Raw genomic sequence first — 14,866 nt, forward strand, 5'->3', positions numbered from 1 at the left:
GTTTGTGTGTGTGTGCGGCAGAAGGTCACTCCGGTGTGTTTGTGTGTGTGTGCGGCAGAAGGTCACTCTGGTGTGTGTGTGTGTGTGCAGCAGAAGGTCACTCCAGTATGTGTGTGTGTGTGGCAGAAGGTCACTCCGGTGTGTGTGTGTGTGTGTGTGTGTGTGTGGCAGAAGGTCACTCTGGTGTGTGTGTGTGTGTGTGTGCGCGGCAGAAGGTCACTCCGGGGTGTGTGTGTGCGGCAGGGGGAGGCCCTTCCCTCTGTGAGCCACTGACTGTGATAAAGGATTTAAGCATCACAGCAAATGTGGCCACTCAACACACTCTAGAGACTTCCGTGCACCGAACCATACTTGATAGGCTATCAACTGCTAGCCACTGGGCAGGTGGCCAAGAGTACTTGCTCTAACAGAAGACCAGGATTCGGTCCCCAGCACTGTCATGGTGGCAGTACTGTGGTGCACACTCATATTCATACAACCAAATTTCAAGTCCAAACACAAACCAAAAAGAACTAAGAGTGGGCACAGCACTTTCCCAGGGAGACTTCCGTGCTCTTGCCTTCACGTCTCACCTTTGGCCTTTAGAAGCCCCACCTCAGCAGCCCCTGCCGTGTGCTGGGGAGTGACGTCAGCAGCCCCTGCCGGGTGCTGTGGGGTGACGTCAGCAGCCCCTGCCGTGTGCTGGGGAGTGACGTCAGCAGCCCCTGCCGGGTGCTGGGGAGTGATGTCAGCAGCCCCTGCCGGGTGCTGGGGAGTGACATGTGCTGTGGGAGTGACGTCAGCAGCCTCCGCCGTGTGCTATGGAGTGACGTCAGCAGCCCCTGCCGTGTGCTGGGGAGTGACGTCAGCAGCCCCTGCCATGTGCTGTGGGGTGACGTCAGCAGCCTCTGCCGTGTGCTGTGGGAGTGACGTCAGCAGCCCCTGCCGTGTGCTGTGGGGTGACGTCAGCCCTTTCTCCTTGAGGCTCAGACCCCGTGTAGATTTGGAGGGGCATCGGCAGTGACGTGTTAATACTTAGAAATCGGAAAGCAGTGTCCTCATTCCCTTAAAGCTATTCAGAGGAGCCTCGGAACTCACCTGCTGCTTCCCAGGCTTCACTTTGGAAGTTTTCTGTCTAGGGATGGTCAGTTCACAAACACATAGCACACAGCGCTGAGAACTGGCCTGCACTGGAAAGGTTGTTCTTACATAGCACACAGCGCTGAGAACTGGCCTGCACTGGAAAGGTTGTTCTTGCATAGCCCTGCTCCCTGACTCTACTCCCCTTTTGAGGCCCTGTGCAGAGGGAGTGCGTGAGATCTCTGGGAGTTTTGGCAAGGCTCTCATTTTGGAATAACTTGGGTTAAATAGCACCCGGTCAGCACAGTCCTACATTCTGGACACATTGCCTCAGTTGTTTTCCTGTTTGGTATTAGAAACAGCATGGGTGCTAGTTTAGGAGAAATACCAAACCTTGAACTACCCAGGCCAATACAAAAAGGCTGGAGCGAACACATGTCCTGGCCTTGCATAGCTGACCCTGGGGACACTTGGGTCTTGAGCCTGCTTCCCTGTTAGGGCAGACCGTAGCATGTGCTTTTTGAGTTTTCGTGTGAGTGCTCTGACGGTGAGGTGTTTCTGTTGGGGCCAGCTTACTAGGCGTCTCCCAGCCTGAGGCGGACGGACATTGCATTTGCAGAAATCCCATACCTGCAGCATGGAGTGGGGTTTTGAGAATCCCTTAACTGCTGTTTTAAATAAGCGGCAATACTCAACTGCACTACTAGGTCTTCACAATATTCATATGTGTTGTACTTTCCATACCAAATCCTGGGAGTCCTGGCTAGGTAACATGCATACATCTGCATAGCAACAGTGTTCATCACCCAAAGGCAAGCACTTCTGGGCTGATTCTCAGTAGTAGCAATTCAACTTACATGTGAAAATAATGCCTTTAAGTGGGGTTGTATCTAACAGCTCTAAGGAATTACTGTAAAGATTCTATAAATTTAAAAAAGAGGCCGTGCATGGTGGCACATTCCCGAAGTCTCCGCCCTCGGGAGGCACACAGGTGGGTCTCAGAGTATCATGTCAGCTTCTCTACATAGTGGGTTCCAGGCCAGCAAGCACCATGTAGGGACACTCCATCTCAGTAGTACAAATTAGGGACTAGGATCACTTACACTCTTCTAGAGAACCCGAGTTCAGTTCCTAGCGCTCACGTGGCTGCTCACAGTTCTCCGGAGCTCTGGGTCTGGTGCCCTTTTCTCGCCTCCATGGGTTTCAGGCACACACGAAGTACACATACATAAATGCAAGGGAGATCACAGAAATGCACATAAAATTTTAAATTACAAAATAAATAAAAATAAGGCAAGTGAAAATTTTTTAAAACAATGTGAAATTGTGTTAATAGACTGAACTTTAAATTACTACTTTCTGCACAGACTCTGTTGGCACCTGTACCTTAGGGGCCACCTGCAGCACACCCTGTTGTTGTAGTTTGAGCCCTAGGCCTTTAATAAGAAAATCCTTATTACGTTTGTAAGTTCCTACTTATCTCCGTCACTTGTCATGTGGAAAATGAGGCTGTTACTTGACGGCCGCTTTTAGTCCCTGTGGTGGACAGAATTTATAGGCTGAGGTTCTCCACTAAACCACAGATGCCCACAGATGCCCACAGATGCCCACAGCCACCCACAGATGCCCACAGATGCTCACAGCCACCCACAGATGCCCACAGCCGCCCACAGCTGCATCTGCCTGTGGAGCATCCTCTCTGCACTCCCAGCACCCTGCACTTTCATTCACACTGCACCGTCTAGGGATATCTGCTGCCGCCTGCTTCCTTCATGCCCGTCAGCTCAGTCCTCTACTGTTCTGCCATGGAGCTGATGCCCAAAGTGTTATAAAAAGATCAGCCTTCCTTTTATTTATGTGTATGTGTGGGTGTGTGTCTGTGTGAGTACATACCCTGAGGAGTTCAAATAAGGATGGGTGTCGGAGTTCCAGCAGTTGCGAGCTTCCTCATACCTGAGACGGGTGTTAGGAACTAAAGGGTCTTCTGCAAGAGCAGTGCAGGTTCCTAACCAGTTCCCTAGCCCCAGCTCCAGTCCGTAGTTTCCTCCTTAGAGGCCCTGTTCCTCCCCGTCTCAGGGTTAGGGAGTAGCGCTTGAGTTTTGGTGGCTTGAGCATGAAATCTAAAAGTCCAAATGAACCACCTACGATTGATTAGAACAAGAAGGCTTATGGCTACCATCACCTGTCATGTGACACGAGGTCAAACAGGAACAGGAACAGTTGCCTGCGTCCCTCCATTTCCCCTTCATACTTAGGTGTAATTGCTACAGACCAAACCCCGTTGCCTCCCATCTCTCCCTACCTAGCCTTTCTACTGTTCTGTATTAAAGTTTATTATTTTCTTTTTGTTTGCCAAATTGTAAACTTACAGAAGAGCCTAAAAATAGTCATGGGAGCACCTGTGTCTATGAGTTAGTCATGGGAGCACCTGTGTCTATGAGTTAGCGCTCTGGAAGGTCTATTTTACATCTGCTTGGGTGTCATATATTTGCAGGCATGTTTTTGTTTTCTGAACCTTTTAGAAATAAAATGCAGACATAATATTTTTACTCCAGAAAGTTCAGCAGACCATATAATAGCAAAAGTATTTTCTCAAAATCAATGCATGACTACATAAAGCATACCTGTGTGGAGGTCAGAGGACTACTTGAGGGAGGCAGGTTTTCCTTTTTGCATGGGAGCTGGAGATCAAAGTCAAGTTGTCAGGCTTGGTAGCAAGCCACTTTACCCACTGAGCCATCTCACTGGCCCCACATGCCATTTTTATATTAAGGAATATTAACACCAATGTAGATATTTAATGTCCACTCCATAATGAGATTTCTCCAAAACACACCCATCCTGTTCCCCGCTCCTCATGTTCACCGCCGGTGCAGTTGGACCTTCCTGTCTGGCCAGAGTCTTACTTGGATCCTGACACCTGCCACACTCTTATCTGATTCTTCTGAGCACTGGCAAGACCACTTCTTCCCTCCTCCCCAGTTTGTGTGTGTGTGTGTGTGTGTGTGTCCCGATGCAAATGAGGAGTGAGGAGCATGCATGTGTGGAGGCTAGAGGACAACTGTAGTATCATTCTGCAGGCATTGTCCACCTTGTGGTCTCATGGCCCTTGAGTTCAGTATGTAGGCTCCAGTAGATGGTCACTGAGCCCCAGGGTCCATCTCTCTCTCTGTTGTCCCAGTGCTGGAATTATAAGTGTATGCCTACCTGGCTTTTTGACATGGGTTCCAAGAGTCACCTGGGTCCTTGTGCCTACAGGGCCAGCTTTTTACCCAGCATTTCTGTTGTGATCTTTGGTATTAGACAATATTGATTGCATCCTGCCTTCTGTTAAAAGTAGCATTTGTGTGCACTGTTGCTTTTTTTTTTTTTTTTTTTTTTTTAGCTTTGTAAGCTCCTTGAGAGTAGAGTTCTTGTAGCAGGCCATTGCTCATTTTTGATGCTTGTCTTAATCTCGTCAGACATGAAGCCGAAGCTTTACATCATCTACTTATACAATGTCTTAGCTACTAAGACAAGGTTAGAGTTCATGACTCGCATGGCAGTGTGCAGGCAGGCATGGCATTAGAGCAGTAGCTGAGAGCTCACTTGTCGATCCACAAGCATGAGACAGAGAAAGAGCTAACTGGTGCTGGTGTGGGCCTTGAGAGCCTACCCACAGTGACTGACATACCTCCTCCAAGGCCACACCCCTCTATCCTTCCCAAGCAGTTCAAACAACTGGGGGCCATTCTCATTCAAACCACCACAATTCTGATGCTCTTCTTATAGCATAAGTTTATTGGTTTTTATTTTGAAAATTCTGGTTTCTTGATATCACATGTTAAAGAATGAGGAGGACTTGGGGACCTGTATAAAGAGCTGGGGATTTTTTTCTATAATTTTTGGGATCATTTTATGGGAGTGAAAAATCCAGATGTGCCCTTGCTTAGTCTGGCATGTGCAGGAATTGTATGCGTGGTTGTACTTGTGGACGGGTGATAAATTGGGTTGGCGTATAATGTGTTGAATTATATTGGGAAGGGCTGGGGAATGACACGAAGTCCCAGCAGGATTTCTTCTTCTATGTCTAGGTTCGAGACGCGGCAATCAACAGTCTGGTGGAGATTTATAGACATGTAGGCGAACGCGTGAGGGCAGACCTCAGCAAGAAGGGACTCCCACAGTCCCGGTAAGTGCTCACTTCCTCCATTTCTGCTTAAAACAGTTTTCTAAAATGAATTCATTTGTATCTCTGTGTATATGGGTCTATGTTGGTTTTGGAGGTCAGAGGACAACTTGCAGGAATTAGTTCTATCCATTTGAGCACTGGGCATTGAACTTCAATTTCAGACTTTCAACAAATGCCTTTACCTGCTGAGTCATTTTCGCTGGCCCTTAAAAAATATTTTTAATTAATTAATTAATTTAAATTAAAAAATTTATTTAACAACATTAAATGTTCATCTTGTATATATTTTGGGGTCCTTTTCCTTTATCCCCTCCCTTCCTCTTCAGGTTTCATCTTGGTCCATGCTTCTACTTTTGATGTGGTAAAAGAATGTATGATTATGAAGCTGTTTAAGTCCTTTCCACATCAGACTTCAGTGGAAAGCTTTTTATTTTATTCTTTCAAAAATAAGACAATACTAAGTGTGTTCCTTTTAAGCCTGAGAACCTATGTTTGAGCCTTAGAACTCACTTTAAAAAATTGGACGTGGTGGTGTATGCATGCCGTCACCACGCCATATTGGGGAGTTGGAGACAGTAGATCCCTTATCAACCAGCCTAGATGAACTGAAGGTCTTTAGGCCAGTGAGACTCTGTTTCAAAAAGGAAAGTGGTTAGCGGCTGAGGCATGGCACCCAAGGCTGACCTCTGGCTTCCATAGCACCTCTACTATACCTGGCTCACCTCGCCATCCTGCTCAGATGACTCAGTCATTCATAACTGTCTTAGTTACTTGTCTGTTGCTGTGACAAAACACTACAGCCAAGGTAACTTATAAAATGAAGCATTGTGCTGGCCCTCATGGTTCCACAGGGTTGGAGTCCACGATCATCTTGTTGGGGTGCATAGCAGCAGGCAGGTAGGCATGGTGCTGGAGCAGTATATGAGAGCTTGCACCCAGTCCACAAACATAAGGCAGGCACGTGCATGTGTGTGTGCTGCGTGCGCTCGAACGCGCACACGGGATGGAGTGAGTCTTTGTGAAAGGCCAATCCTACCCCTAGTGACATGCATCCTTCAAGGCCACACTTTCTAATCTTTCCCAAATACTTCCATCAACTGGGGACCAAACATTCAAATATATACCCTCTAGGGGCCATTCTTATTCCACTCCCTGGCTCCTATAGGCTTGTAGCCATATCATAATGCAAAATGCATTTAAGCCATCTTCAAAAGTCCACATAAGTCTATTACAGGTTCAGTGCAGTTTAAAAGTCCAAAGTCTTTCCTTAGAGTCAAGACAATCTCTCAGTTGTAACGCCTATAAAATCCAGAAGCTACTCACATACTTCTGTCATACAACGGCACAAAATATCCATCACCATCCCAAAAGAGAGAGAAGGGGTGTAGTGAGGAAATACTGGACCAACACAAGACAGAAAACCAGGAGGGCAAACTCTAGGTCTTGTAGGTTTAAAACTTCTGGCATCGAAAGGCTTAGATGCCTCTTCCCTTCCGGCTTGTCTGACTACAACACATTTCTCTCTCTTGGGGTGTTTCTGCTCTCTGTATACAGCTCTCCTTGGCAGAGATCCCATGGCCAACATTTTGGCATTTCCAAAACCTTGAGGTCTGCATGCAGTCTGTGCTTCATTTTCAGTGTCACACAGTAGCCCCTCCAAGATTCCATGCAGGAACTGTACCACCAATGGCCTAGCCTCCGCAGCTTTCCTTAGCCTTAGGCTGAGGAGGACTCCACAGCCCCTTTGCTCCTGTAGACTTCATGACTCGGATACTGTGTGGCCACGTCTGTGAGGTTCCGTTGCCTGCTTGAGATGGAACCTGTCCCAGCCCTTGAATTACACTGCATAGCCTTGATTTGTTGTTGCTCATATGGAACAGGTACCTTTCTCTCTCACAAGTTTCAGCATCAGCTGGACAAATCTCACCTTGAGGACATCACTTCCTTTATTCCATCTTCTTACTTCTTTTACCACCAACCAAGGCTCTAGCATTAAATTCCCTGGTGCTGTTTTTCTCTTCAAACTGTATGTTTTGCTGCCCCCCCACTTGCTTTTTTAATTGTGAATCTACATAAGTGATCACTAATAACTACACATCAGAGTCAATATTAGGCTATCTTGAAACCTGAAACCTCCTCTGCTAACAAAATTGGTCCAAAACTCTTCAGTTTAGCCTCAGGCAATCCTTAGGACAGGACCAAAAAGCATGCTCTGCCAGATACCACAAGAATTGTCTTTAGCTAATATTTTTGGGAATGTCTGGAGCTGAGCTTCCAGAGTTCACATTGCTCTTAGCACTGACGTCCTCCAAGCTTCTGCTGGCTTGACTGACTCATTAAGCTCTGCTTCTAGCATTCAGCCATTTTCTTAGCCCAAAGTCCCACAGTCTTCTCCAATCCTCCGAAACTAAGCATGCTCAGGCCTGTCACAGACCTGGTTCACATCTTTATACCAACTTCTGTCTTAGTTTTTTTGTTTGTTTGTTTGTTTTGTTTTATTACTGTTACAAGCCATCACAAGTGTCTTACAATTTCTGTTGCTGTGAAAAGACACCATCACTATGGCAGCTTTTGTAAAGGAAAACATTTCATTGGAGGGGGCTTACAGGTTCCAAGGTTCAGTCCATTATCATCACGGTGGGAAGCATGGCAGCATGAAGGCAGGCATGGTATGGGAGAAGGAGCTGAGAGAAGGACCTGGATCAGCAGGCAGCAAGAAGAAAGTGTGACATTGGGCTTGGCTTGAGCATTGAAGCCTCAAAGCCTCATACTTCCTCCACAAGGCCACACCTCCTAATTGTGCCACTCCTTATGAGCCTATGGGGGCCATTTTCATTCAAACCACCACAAGAGCAAGACAACTTAAAATAAAGGAAAGCATTTAGTTGGGGCTCATGGTTCCAGCAGCTTCCAGTCTGTGACCAGGATAGTGTGGGGGTTTGGACAAACATGGCAGCCGTCAGGAAGGAAGGCCTGGCACTGAAGTTGACAGCTTACGTTTGAGTTTAATGGGAATGGCATGGGTTTTTAAAATCCCAAAGCCCATCCCCAGTGATATACCTCCTCCGAGGCCATACCTTCTAATCTGTTCCAAACATTTCTATTAACTGGGGACCAAGTATTCAGATATGAGCCTATGGGGCGATTCCTATTCAGAACACTACAATGCCCCACGCCTTTGCAAGGTATTGGTGTTGAGACATTCAGCACTCTCATCATTTTGTGGTTCTATATCTATGTGCACCCAGCACCTAATGTAGCGGGTGTTTAGTTTGATTGAGTTACTGAAGCCATTCTGCCTGCCTGGCAATAGCAGACACCCTCACAGGTTAATTTTCTGTTCTTCAGTGTCACTTTCAGTGTATGGAACTGCTGTAAGAGAAGCAGCACCTTCCTAGGCGTCTTAGGGTTTCCATTGCTTCAACAGCATACCATGGCCACGCAGTAAGTTAGGGAGAAAGGGGCTTACTCAGCTTACAGCTCCACATTGCTGTTCATCGCCAAAGCAAGTGAGGACAGGAACTGAAGCAGAGTAGGAACCTGGAGGCAGGCGCTGATGCAGAGGCTGTGGAGGGGCACTGCTTACTGGCTTGTTTCATGTGCCTTGCTCAGCCTTTCTTATAGATCCCAGGTCCACCAGCCCAGGGATGACACTACCTACCATCCTCCCCATTGATAACTAATTGAGAAAATGCCTTACAGCTGGATCTCATGGAGGCATTTCCTCAAGGGAGGCTCCTTCCTCTCTGGTGACTCCAGCTTGTGTCACGTTGACACACAAAAACAGCCAGTGCAGTAGGCCCAGAGTAATAGTGTTGAATGCAAATGCTAATCACCCATCTCTTACTCTTAGCCAGAGGTAATGTGTCCTAGACCCCTATTCTGATGCCTATTCTCTGCGCCTGCCACACTGGCCAGCCTGTAAATGACCCTTCTGAGCATCTCTGTCCTTAGAATTGCCTCTTAAGCAGCTGTGTTCGGAGCTAGCACATGAAAGGCAGTACTTGGGTGTGTACAGAGTGCTTTGTTGCTGTGTTCAGCTGCCCACAGCCAGGTCGCAGCCCTCTTAGGTATAACCAGGATAGGAGCCAAACCAGCACAGGCACCACTGAGCAGAGAGTGGGGGATTGGTTGACCTGGAGTGTAACAATGACAAATAGGGCATCCTGTCTGGAGTTCTAGATGGACACAAAGGGAACAGTGGCCTTTCTTTGGGTGTTCTTGTGCCTGGTTGTTGAGTTCATAGGGTGTGGTTGAAACGACTTCACCCCTTGCAGAGAGCCCACAGAACTGTTTTTTTTTTTTTCACAAGTGCCTCTCCTGACTGGGACTATTCCAAGAATGTAATACCATCCTCTTCCAGAAACTTGAGAGACAAGCAGATGAAAGAGATTCCTCTGCCCTAACTTGTAAGCTTCCTGTCATGGACCTGTCATGGCAGAGGGTGTGGCTGTGACACAATAAAGTGGTACCCAAGTCAGGGCACACCCTGGCAGCCTGCACAATGAAGCTGTTTATGGGCTTGCCCAGCGTCTAAGATCTTTGTTGCTTTAAAAAGGAAGGTGATGGAAACATCTTAAGAATTGACATTAAGGCATCTGGATCTTTAGTAACCACCGATTTGAATGTGAGTGATGGTTTTACTCAGGTTTTGGCCCTGAGGTGGCAATTGGACTTTTATTTCAGTCTCCATTTTGATTTTCGGGTAGTGGTGGTCTTGAGTAAATTTGGGAAGGATTCTGAACGTATATCTGGGACCTGGGAACTTTGAAAAGATTATTGATCTCTCTCCTGTGGGATGGGAGGGGCAAGGCACAGTGAAAAGTGGGTTTACCCCTTTGTTTTGTCAGTTATAATTTTGGCTTGCCTGTTATTTAGACTTTAAGCTCCAGAGGAAAGCAACCTTCGAATTCAGCATCTAGTTAGCTCTGAGCTAGGCATACAATGGACACCCCAATATTTTGTTGCTGAAGAAGTAAATGAGTCACCTAAGAGCAGAATATGAAGTGTCTAGTGTTCCAGGTAGAAGTCAAAAACATGGCCGGGTGCCAGCTTCCCGATAGCCTGATGTGGTTCTCAGGGATCAAGAGAGCAGCTCCCATCTCAGCCTCTGAGGAATTCTCATTCTGATTAAGAAAAGGTGTGTGTTGAGGTGGTTAGCTCTCAAAGGCAGAATGGGAAGGCAAGAAAGCGCTAGCCTGGTTCTGAAGTGGGTGGCAGCCGACTGAGTGCCGTGCTGTGCCTCAGAGCATCCTTCTGTCTCACAGTAGGATGAGCTGGCTGGCTTGCCTGGGAAGCGTCTGCTCTTTTCCTTGTAGGGATGGTACTTCACTCTTCCATTCACTCTGGTGTCAGCCAGGACGGGGTGCTGACCCATCATTAGTTTTGCTTACATTTCAGTGTCAGGGTGAGATAATCCGTTATAAGAAGAGCCGGGTAGATCTCTGGAGCTGAAGCATGTTTGGTCACAACATTTGTTTTTAGAAGGAGTTATTTATAACATTTAAAATTAAGCGTAAGTCAGGGAAAGCCTGGAGTCTGAAAGTAGAGCATCATGAAAGCTTTCTCCCAGGGAACTGGTAGCCTGCAGAGAAATGCACATGTGTAAAACAAATTTAAAAAAATGCTTTCCATACATACGCCATCAGGTGTCCCCACTCTGTCACTCTCACCTCATTCTCTTGACATAGGGCTCTCTCGCTGAGCCTGAAGCTAAGCTAGAGGCCAGCCAGGCCCAGCAATCCCTCTGTTTCCTGCCCCTTACAATGTTGGGGTTACAGGTGTGTGCATGGCCACAAACCGGTTTTAACATTGGTACTGGGGATTTGAACTCAGGTCCCCATGCTTGTGCAGCAAGCACTGTTACCTACTCAGCACGTCAGCCCCAAGTGTGGTCTTCAGACTGAGTCCTTAAACCCATGATGGTGGTCAGTTGTTGGATGGTATCACTTGCTGAGGGAGGTAGAATTCTGGGGAAGAGGTTTTTTTTTTTTTTTTTTTTTAATCATTGATCATTTTGGGGAGCAAGGGCTAATGGTCAGTTTTAATTGTCAACTTAACACAATTTAGACTAACCGGAGCATCTCAGGGCGCGCCTGTCAGCATTGGCTGGGCATATGAGCATGTCTGTGGTGGACTGTTTTGATGATGTTGACTGAAGTGGGAAAACCTGCCCACTGTGGGCAGCACCATTGCCTTGGGTTTAGGTCTTTCTATGAGTGAGAGAGAGTGCGTGCATGTGCGTGTGTGCGTGTGTGCGTGCGCGCGCGCGTGTGTGTGTGTGTGTGTGTGTGTGTGTGTGTGTGTGTGTCCATTCTCTCTCTCCCCTCTTGACTATGGGTGTGACTAACTGCTTCAGATTGATTCCTGCCAACATGACTTCTCCACAGTGATAGACTGTAATCTAGAACTGTGAGCTGTAGACCATTTCTCCCCTCGACTGCTCTTGTTAGGGGGTTTTATCACACCAGCAGAAACAAAACTAACGTGTCAGGGCGAGTCAGCAGTGTTTGGTAATTGCAGATACGATGATTGATATTCCATATATTGTTTTGTTTTGTTTTCAAACAGGTTGAACGTCATTTTTACAAAATTTGATGAAGTCCAAAAGTCTGGAAATATGATACAGTCTGCAAATGGTGAGTGGGAAGGCCCGTCTTCATTCCTGCATTCCTCAGCTCACAGCAGTAATGCTTTAGTGTTTCTCCACAGATGCTGGATGACGTTCCATAAGGGTTCAGTAGAGGTTCTGAGGTCTTAAAGTTAGGTTTCTTCCATCTACTCCTTTAGAACCTGCATTAAATTCATTAGATGTGTGTGCTGGAGCAGACAGTGATACTGGGCTGTCCTGGCAGCATGGGGGCCTGTGCTTGGCTCCTCTTCCTCCTCTGTGTCTATAACCTGTGTTTGTTTAGCATTCAGAGTAATCCTGTTAGAATGCAACTGAGGTGATCCTAATCCCCCGTCTCATACCTACAGCCAGACGGGTAATGTGGCCTAGACCCCTATTCTGGTGTCATTTGGAAAGTTCTCTCTGCTCCTACCACAGTGACCAGCGTGCTAAGTTAGACCTTTCTGAGCATCTCTGTGCTTAGACTCGCACTTCCTGAATCCCTGGTCACCTGGTATGGCCCTCTTCTTTGAATGCATATGGTCTGGAGAGTGATCTGCAACAGCTCTATTTTCTGTTGTAAATGAGTAAGCTTATTAAATATGCAGCAAGCCAAGTAAAAGGATAAGTAGTAGGTAATGATTACCATCCTCAGAACCTCCAGGCAGAGCCTATTAGCGAGGCCGCCATCTGGAGTTCACAGAGAGACTCTCAGGCAGAGCAGTATGTCGCCTTGGGTGAGGCTTGTAAGTGAAAGAACAAATAGCAGCAGATAGCGGACCTCATCAGCCTGGGTGCTGACAGGGCCCTGCAGAAGCTGGCTGGGAAGTCGAGGCAGTCAGCTAGAGTTCCCAAGAGAACTTTGGCTTCTGGCTTCTCCTTCCTACTGCAGGGACTCTTCTGTTGTGGCATGAACAGTGGTAACCTCTGTTAGACACAGCTTGCCTTCTGTCTTCAGGGGTGCAGTGACTTACTTGGGGGCTGTTTTGCTGTTCTCTTCCTGCACTGTCACAGTGTGACTGGCCCCCAGCCTAACCCTAGCAAAGGGGGCTTGGATGACACTGGGCATAAACATGCTTGGACGTGAAGTTAGAGACGCAGCCAGCTTCTGGAAACAAGCTTAGATAGCCCGTGACGATTTAATATAATCCACATTACCCCTCACCCATTCTGATGGTCATACCAGAAGCCACCCAGAGCACTGTGGTCAGGGGGTTCCAGAGACCTATGGCCCACTGTTTGATTCTTCATAGCAGTTTCACTCTAAGATGCTTGCCTACCGTTGCGGTAGGGTCTTCATTGACGTCCTTGTACTTCTTTTTACTCTATTTCCACTGAGCATAGTCATTTCTGTGATACATATTGTTCTATAAATATGGACAGGTCTGTGATATGTGAATTGTGGCCTGCCGTTCATACCTCTTGGCTTGCCTTCACTATACTTTGTGATGATATTTGAAGACAAATGGGTAACTTTTCTGATTCCCCAAACATGGAAAATACAGAAGTCAATTATTGTGAGAATGAAAAGCCATCTATTTTGTGTGTGTAAGTGTAATGTGTATATGTGTGAATTCAGGCACACACATGCTACAGTGCTTGTGTGGCGATCAGAGCACCCCCTTGGAATTTTCTCTTTTAAGATGTGTTGTTTAGTCTTGGTTCGAATGATGGAGCTCAGGTTTGCCTTGTCCTTACTATAGAGCCCAGAATTACTTTGAACTTTTGATCCCCCACCCCTGTCTTCTGAATACTGGGGTTATAGGCGTGTGTCCCCATCTCACTCATTTTCTTTTCATATAATTATAAAAATAAACCATATTAATAAAGGAAAATAAGTAATAACATAGTTCAGCTATTGACAGCAGAACTCCTTACCCTACATTTTCCTAGAGCCCATTTTCCTGTAACTGTACACTGTCTGTTGCTCAAACGCTGTACTTGTGTGTGTACTTTCATGTCACCTCCAAGATGCTGCCATCAGTAGGACTGGGACAAAAGCCATGGCATCTGAGTCCTGCCCTGGGGTACAGCAGGTACAGGGGTACAGCAGGCACAGGGGTACAGCAGGTACAGGGGTACAGCAGGTACAGGGGTACAGCAGGTACAGGGGTACAGCAGGTACAGGGGTACAGCAGGTACAGGCAGAGTCATCCAGACACTTAGTGCCGAAGACAAGCTTTTCCTCCATGTGTATACTCGGGTTAGTTCTGTTGCATCTTCAATGGGACAATGGTGATCACCAAGAAAGTGTAAGATAAGAGGCAGTAGTCGCTGAGGCTGGGGAGCTCAGCAGTGAAGTGTAGTTGCTGCTCTTGAAGAGAGCCTGCATTCAGTGTGAGCACCTGCATCCGGTGCCTCCATCTCCATTCCAGATCTACTGCACTCTTCTGGTCTCCTCAAATACCTCCATGTACCTGATATATGTACAGATATTCAGGCATACAAACCTACACATAAATAAAAATGAATATGAATCTTAAAAACAACAACAAAAGAAACAGTAGTTGTGGCAGAAGAGAATAGTCACTGTAAGAGAGAGTCCATGATTGGAGTCTTACCTAGAAGAGACTATATGTCCTCCATGGGTTTTACAGAACATGTAAAGTATAATTTAAAAATTAGAAATGCCAAAGCTGGCGGCCCCAGGTGCCTGACAGCAACATTTAATTCTCCATGCCTGTATGTAAATACTGCCCAAACTTACTAAAATATTTTCCCTAAATTGTGTGTGTATGCGTGTGTGTGTGTGTGTGTGTGTATGTCTTGTGTAGATATGAAGTGATGCAGTGTGCCCCGTAAGGCTCATGTGTTCAGAGGTAGGGCTTTGGGGAAATGGCTTGATCTTCATAACTTCAACTTCTTGAATGGATTAATCCATTGGAAGATTCGTAATTTGATGCTATTGTTGAGAGGTGGTAGCACTTAGTAGACTGGGCCTGATTGAAGGAAATAGGTCACTGGGGCATGTCCCTAGAAGAGCTGGCCTTGTCCTGACCCCCGCTCTGCTTCTCTGCTGCCATCTC

At 46.7% G+C, this 14,866-nt stretch overlaps 1 protein-coding gene across 34 annotated transcripts in view; it reads left to right on the plus strand.

The window, feature by feature from the left end:
- The window catches only part of Clasp1 (cytoplasmic linker associated protein 1), a 234,636-nt gene that overhangs the window by 84,214 nt on the left and 135,556 nt on the right, over positions 1-14,866 (plus strand). For 33 of the 34 annotated variants that reach the window (XM_031380324.1, XM_031380155.1, XM_031380271.1 and 30 more), the window contains 2 exons: positions 5,133-5,230; positions 11,801-11,868. In XM_031380324.1, coding sequence (XP_031236184.1) covers positions 5,133-5,230; positions 11,801-11,868 — 166 coding nt within the window. Of the gene's footprint in view, positions 1-5,132; positions 5,231-9,710; positions 9,858-11,800; positions 11,869-14,866 lie in introns of those variants that run through there. The other variant, XM_031380331.1, reaches the window with a different exon arrangement.

Source organism: Mastomys coucha, unplaced genomic scaffold (assembly GCF_008632895.1).
Source record: "Mastomys coucha isolate ucsf_1 unplaced genomic scaffold, UCSF_Mcou_1 pScaffold1, whole genome shotgun sequence".
Lineage (NCBI taxonomy): Eukaryota > Metazoa > Chordata > Mammalia > Rodentia > Muridae > Mastomys > Mastomys coucha.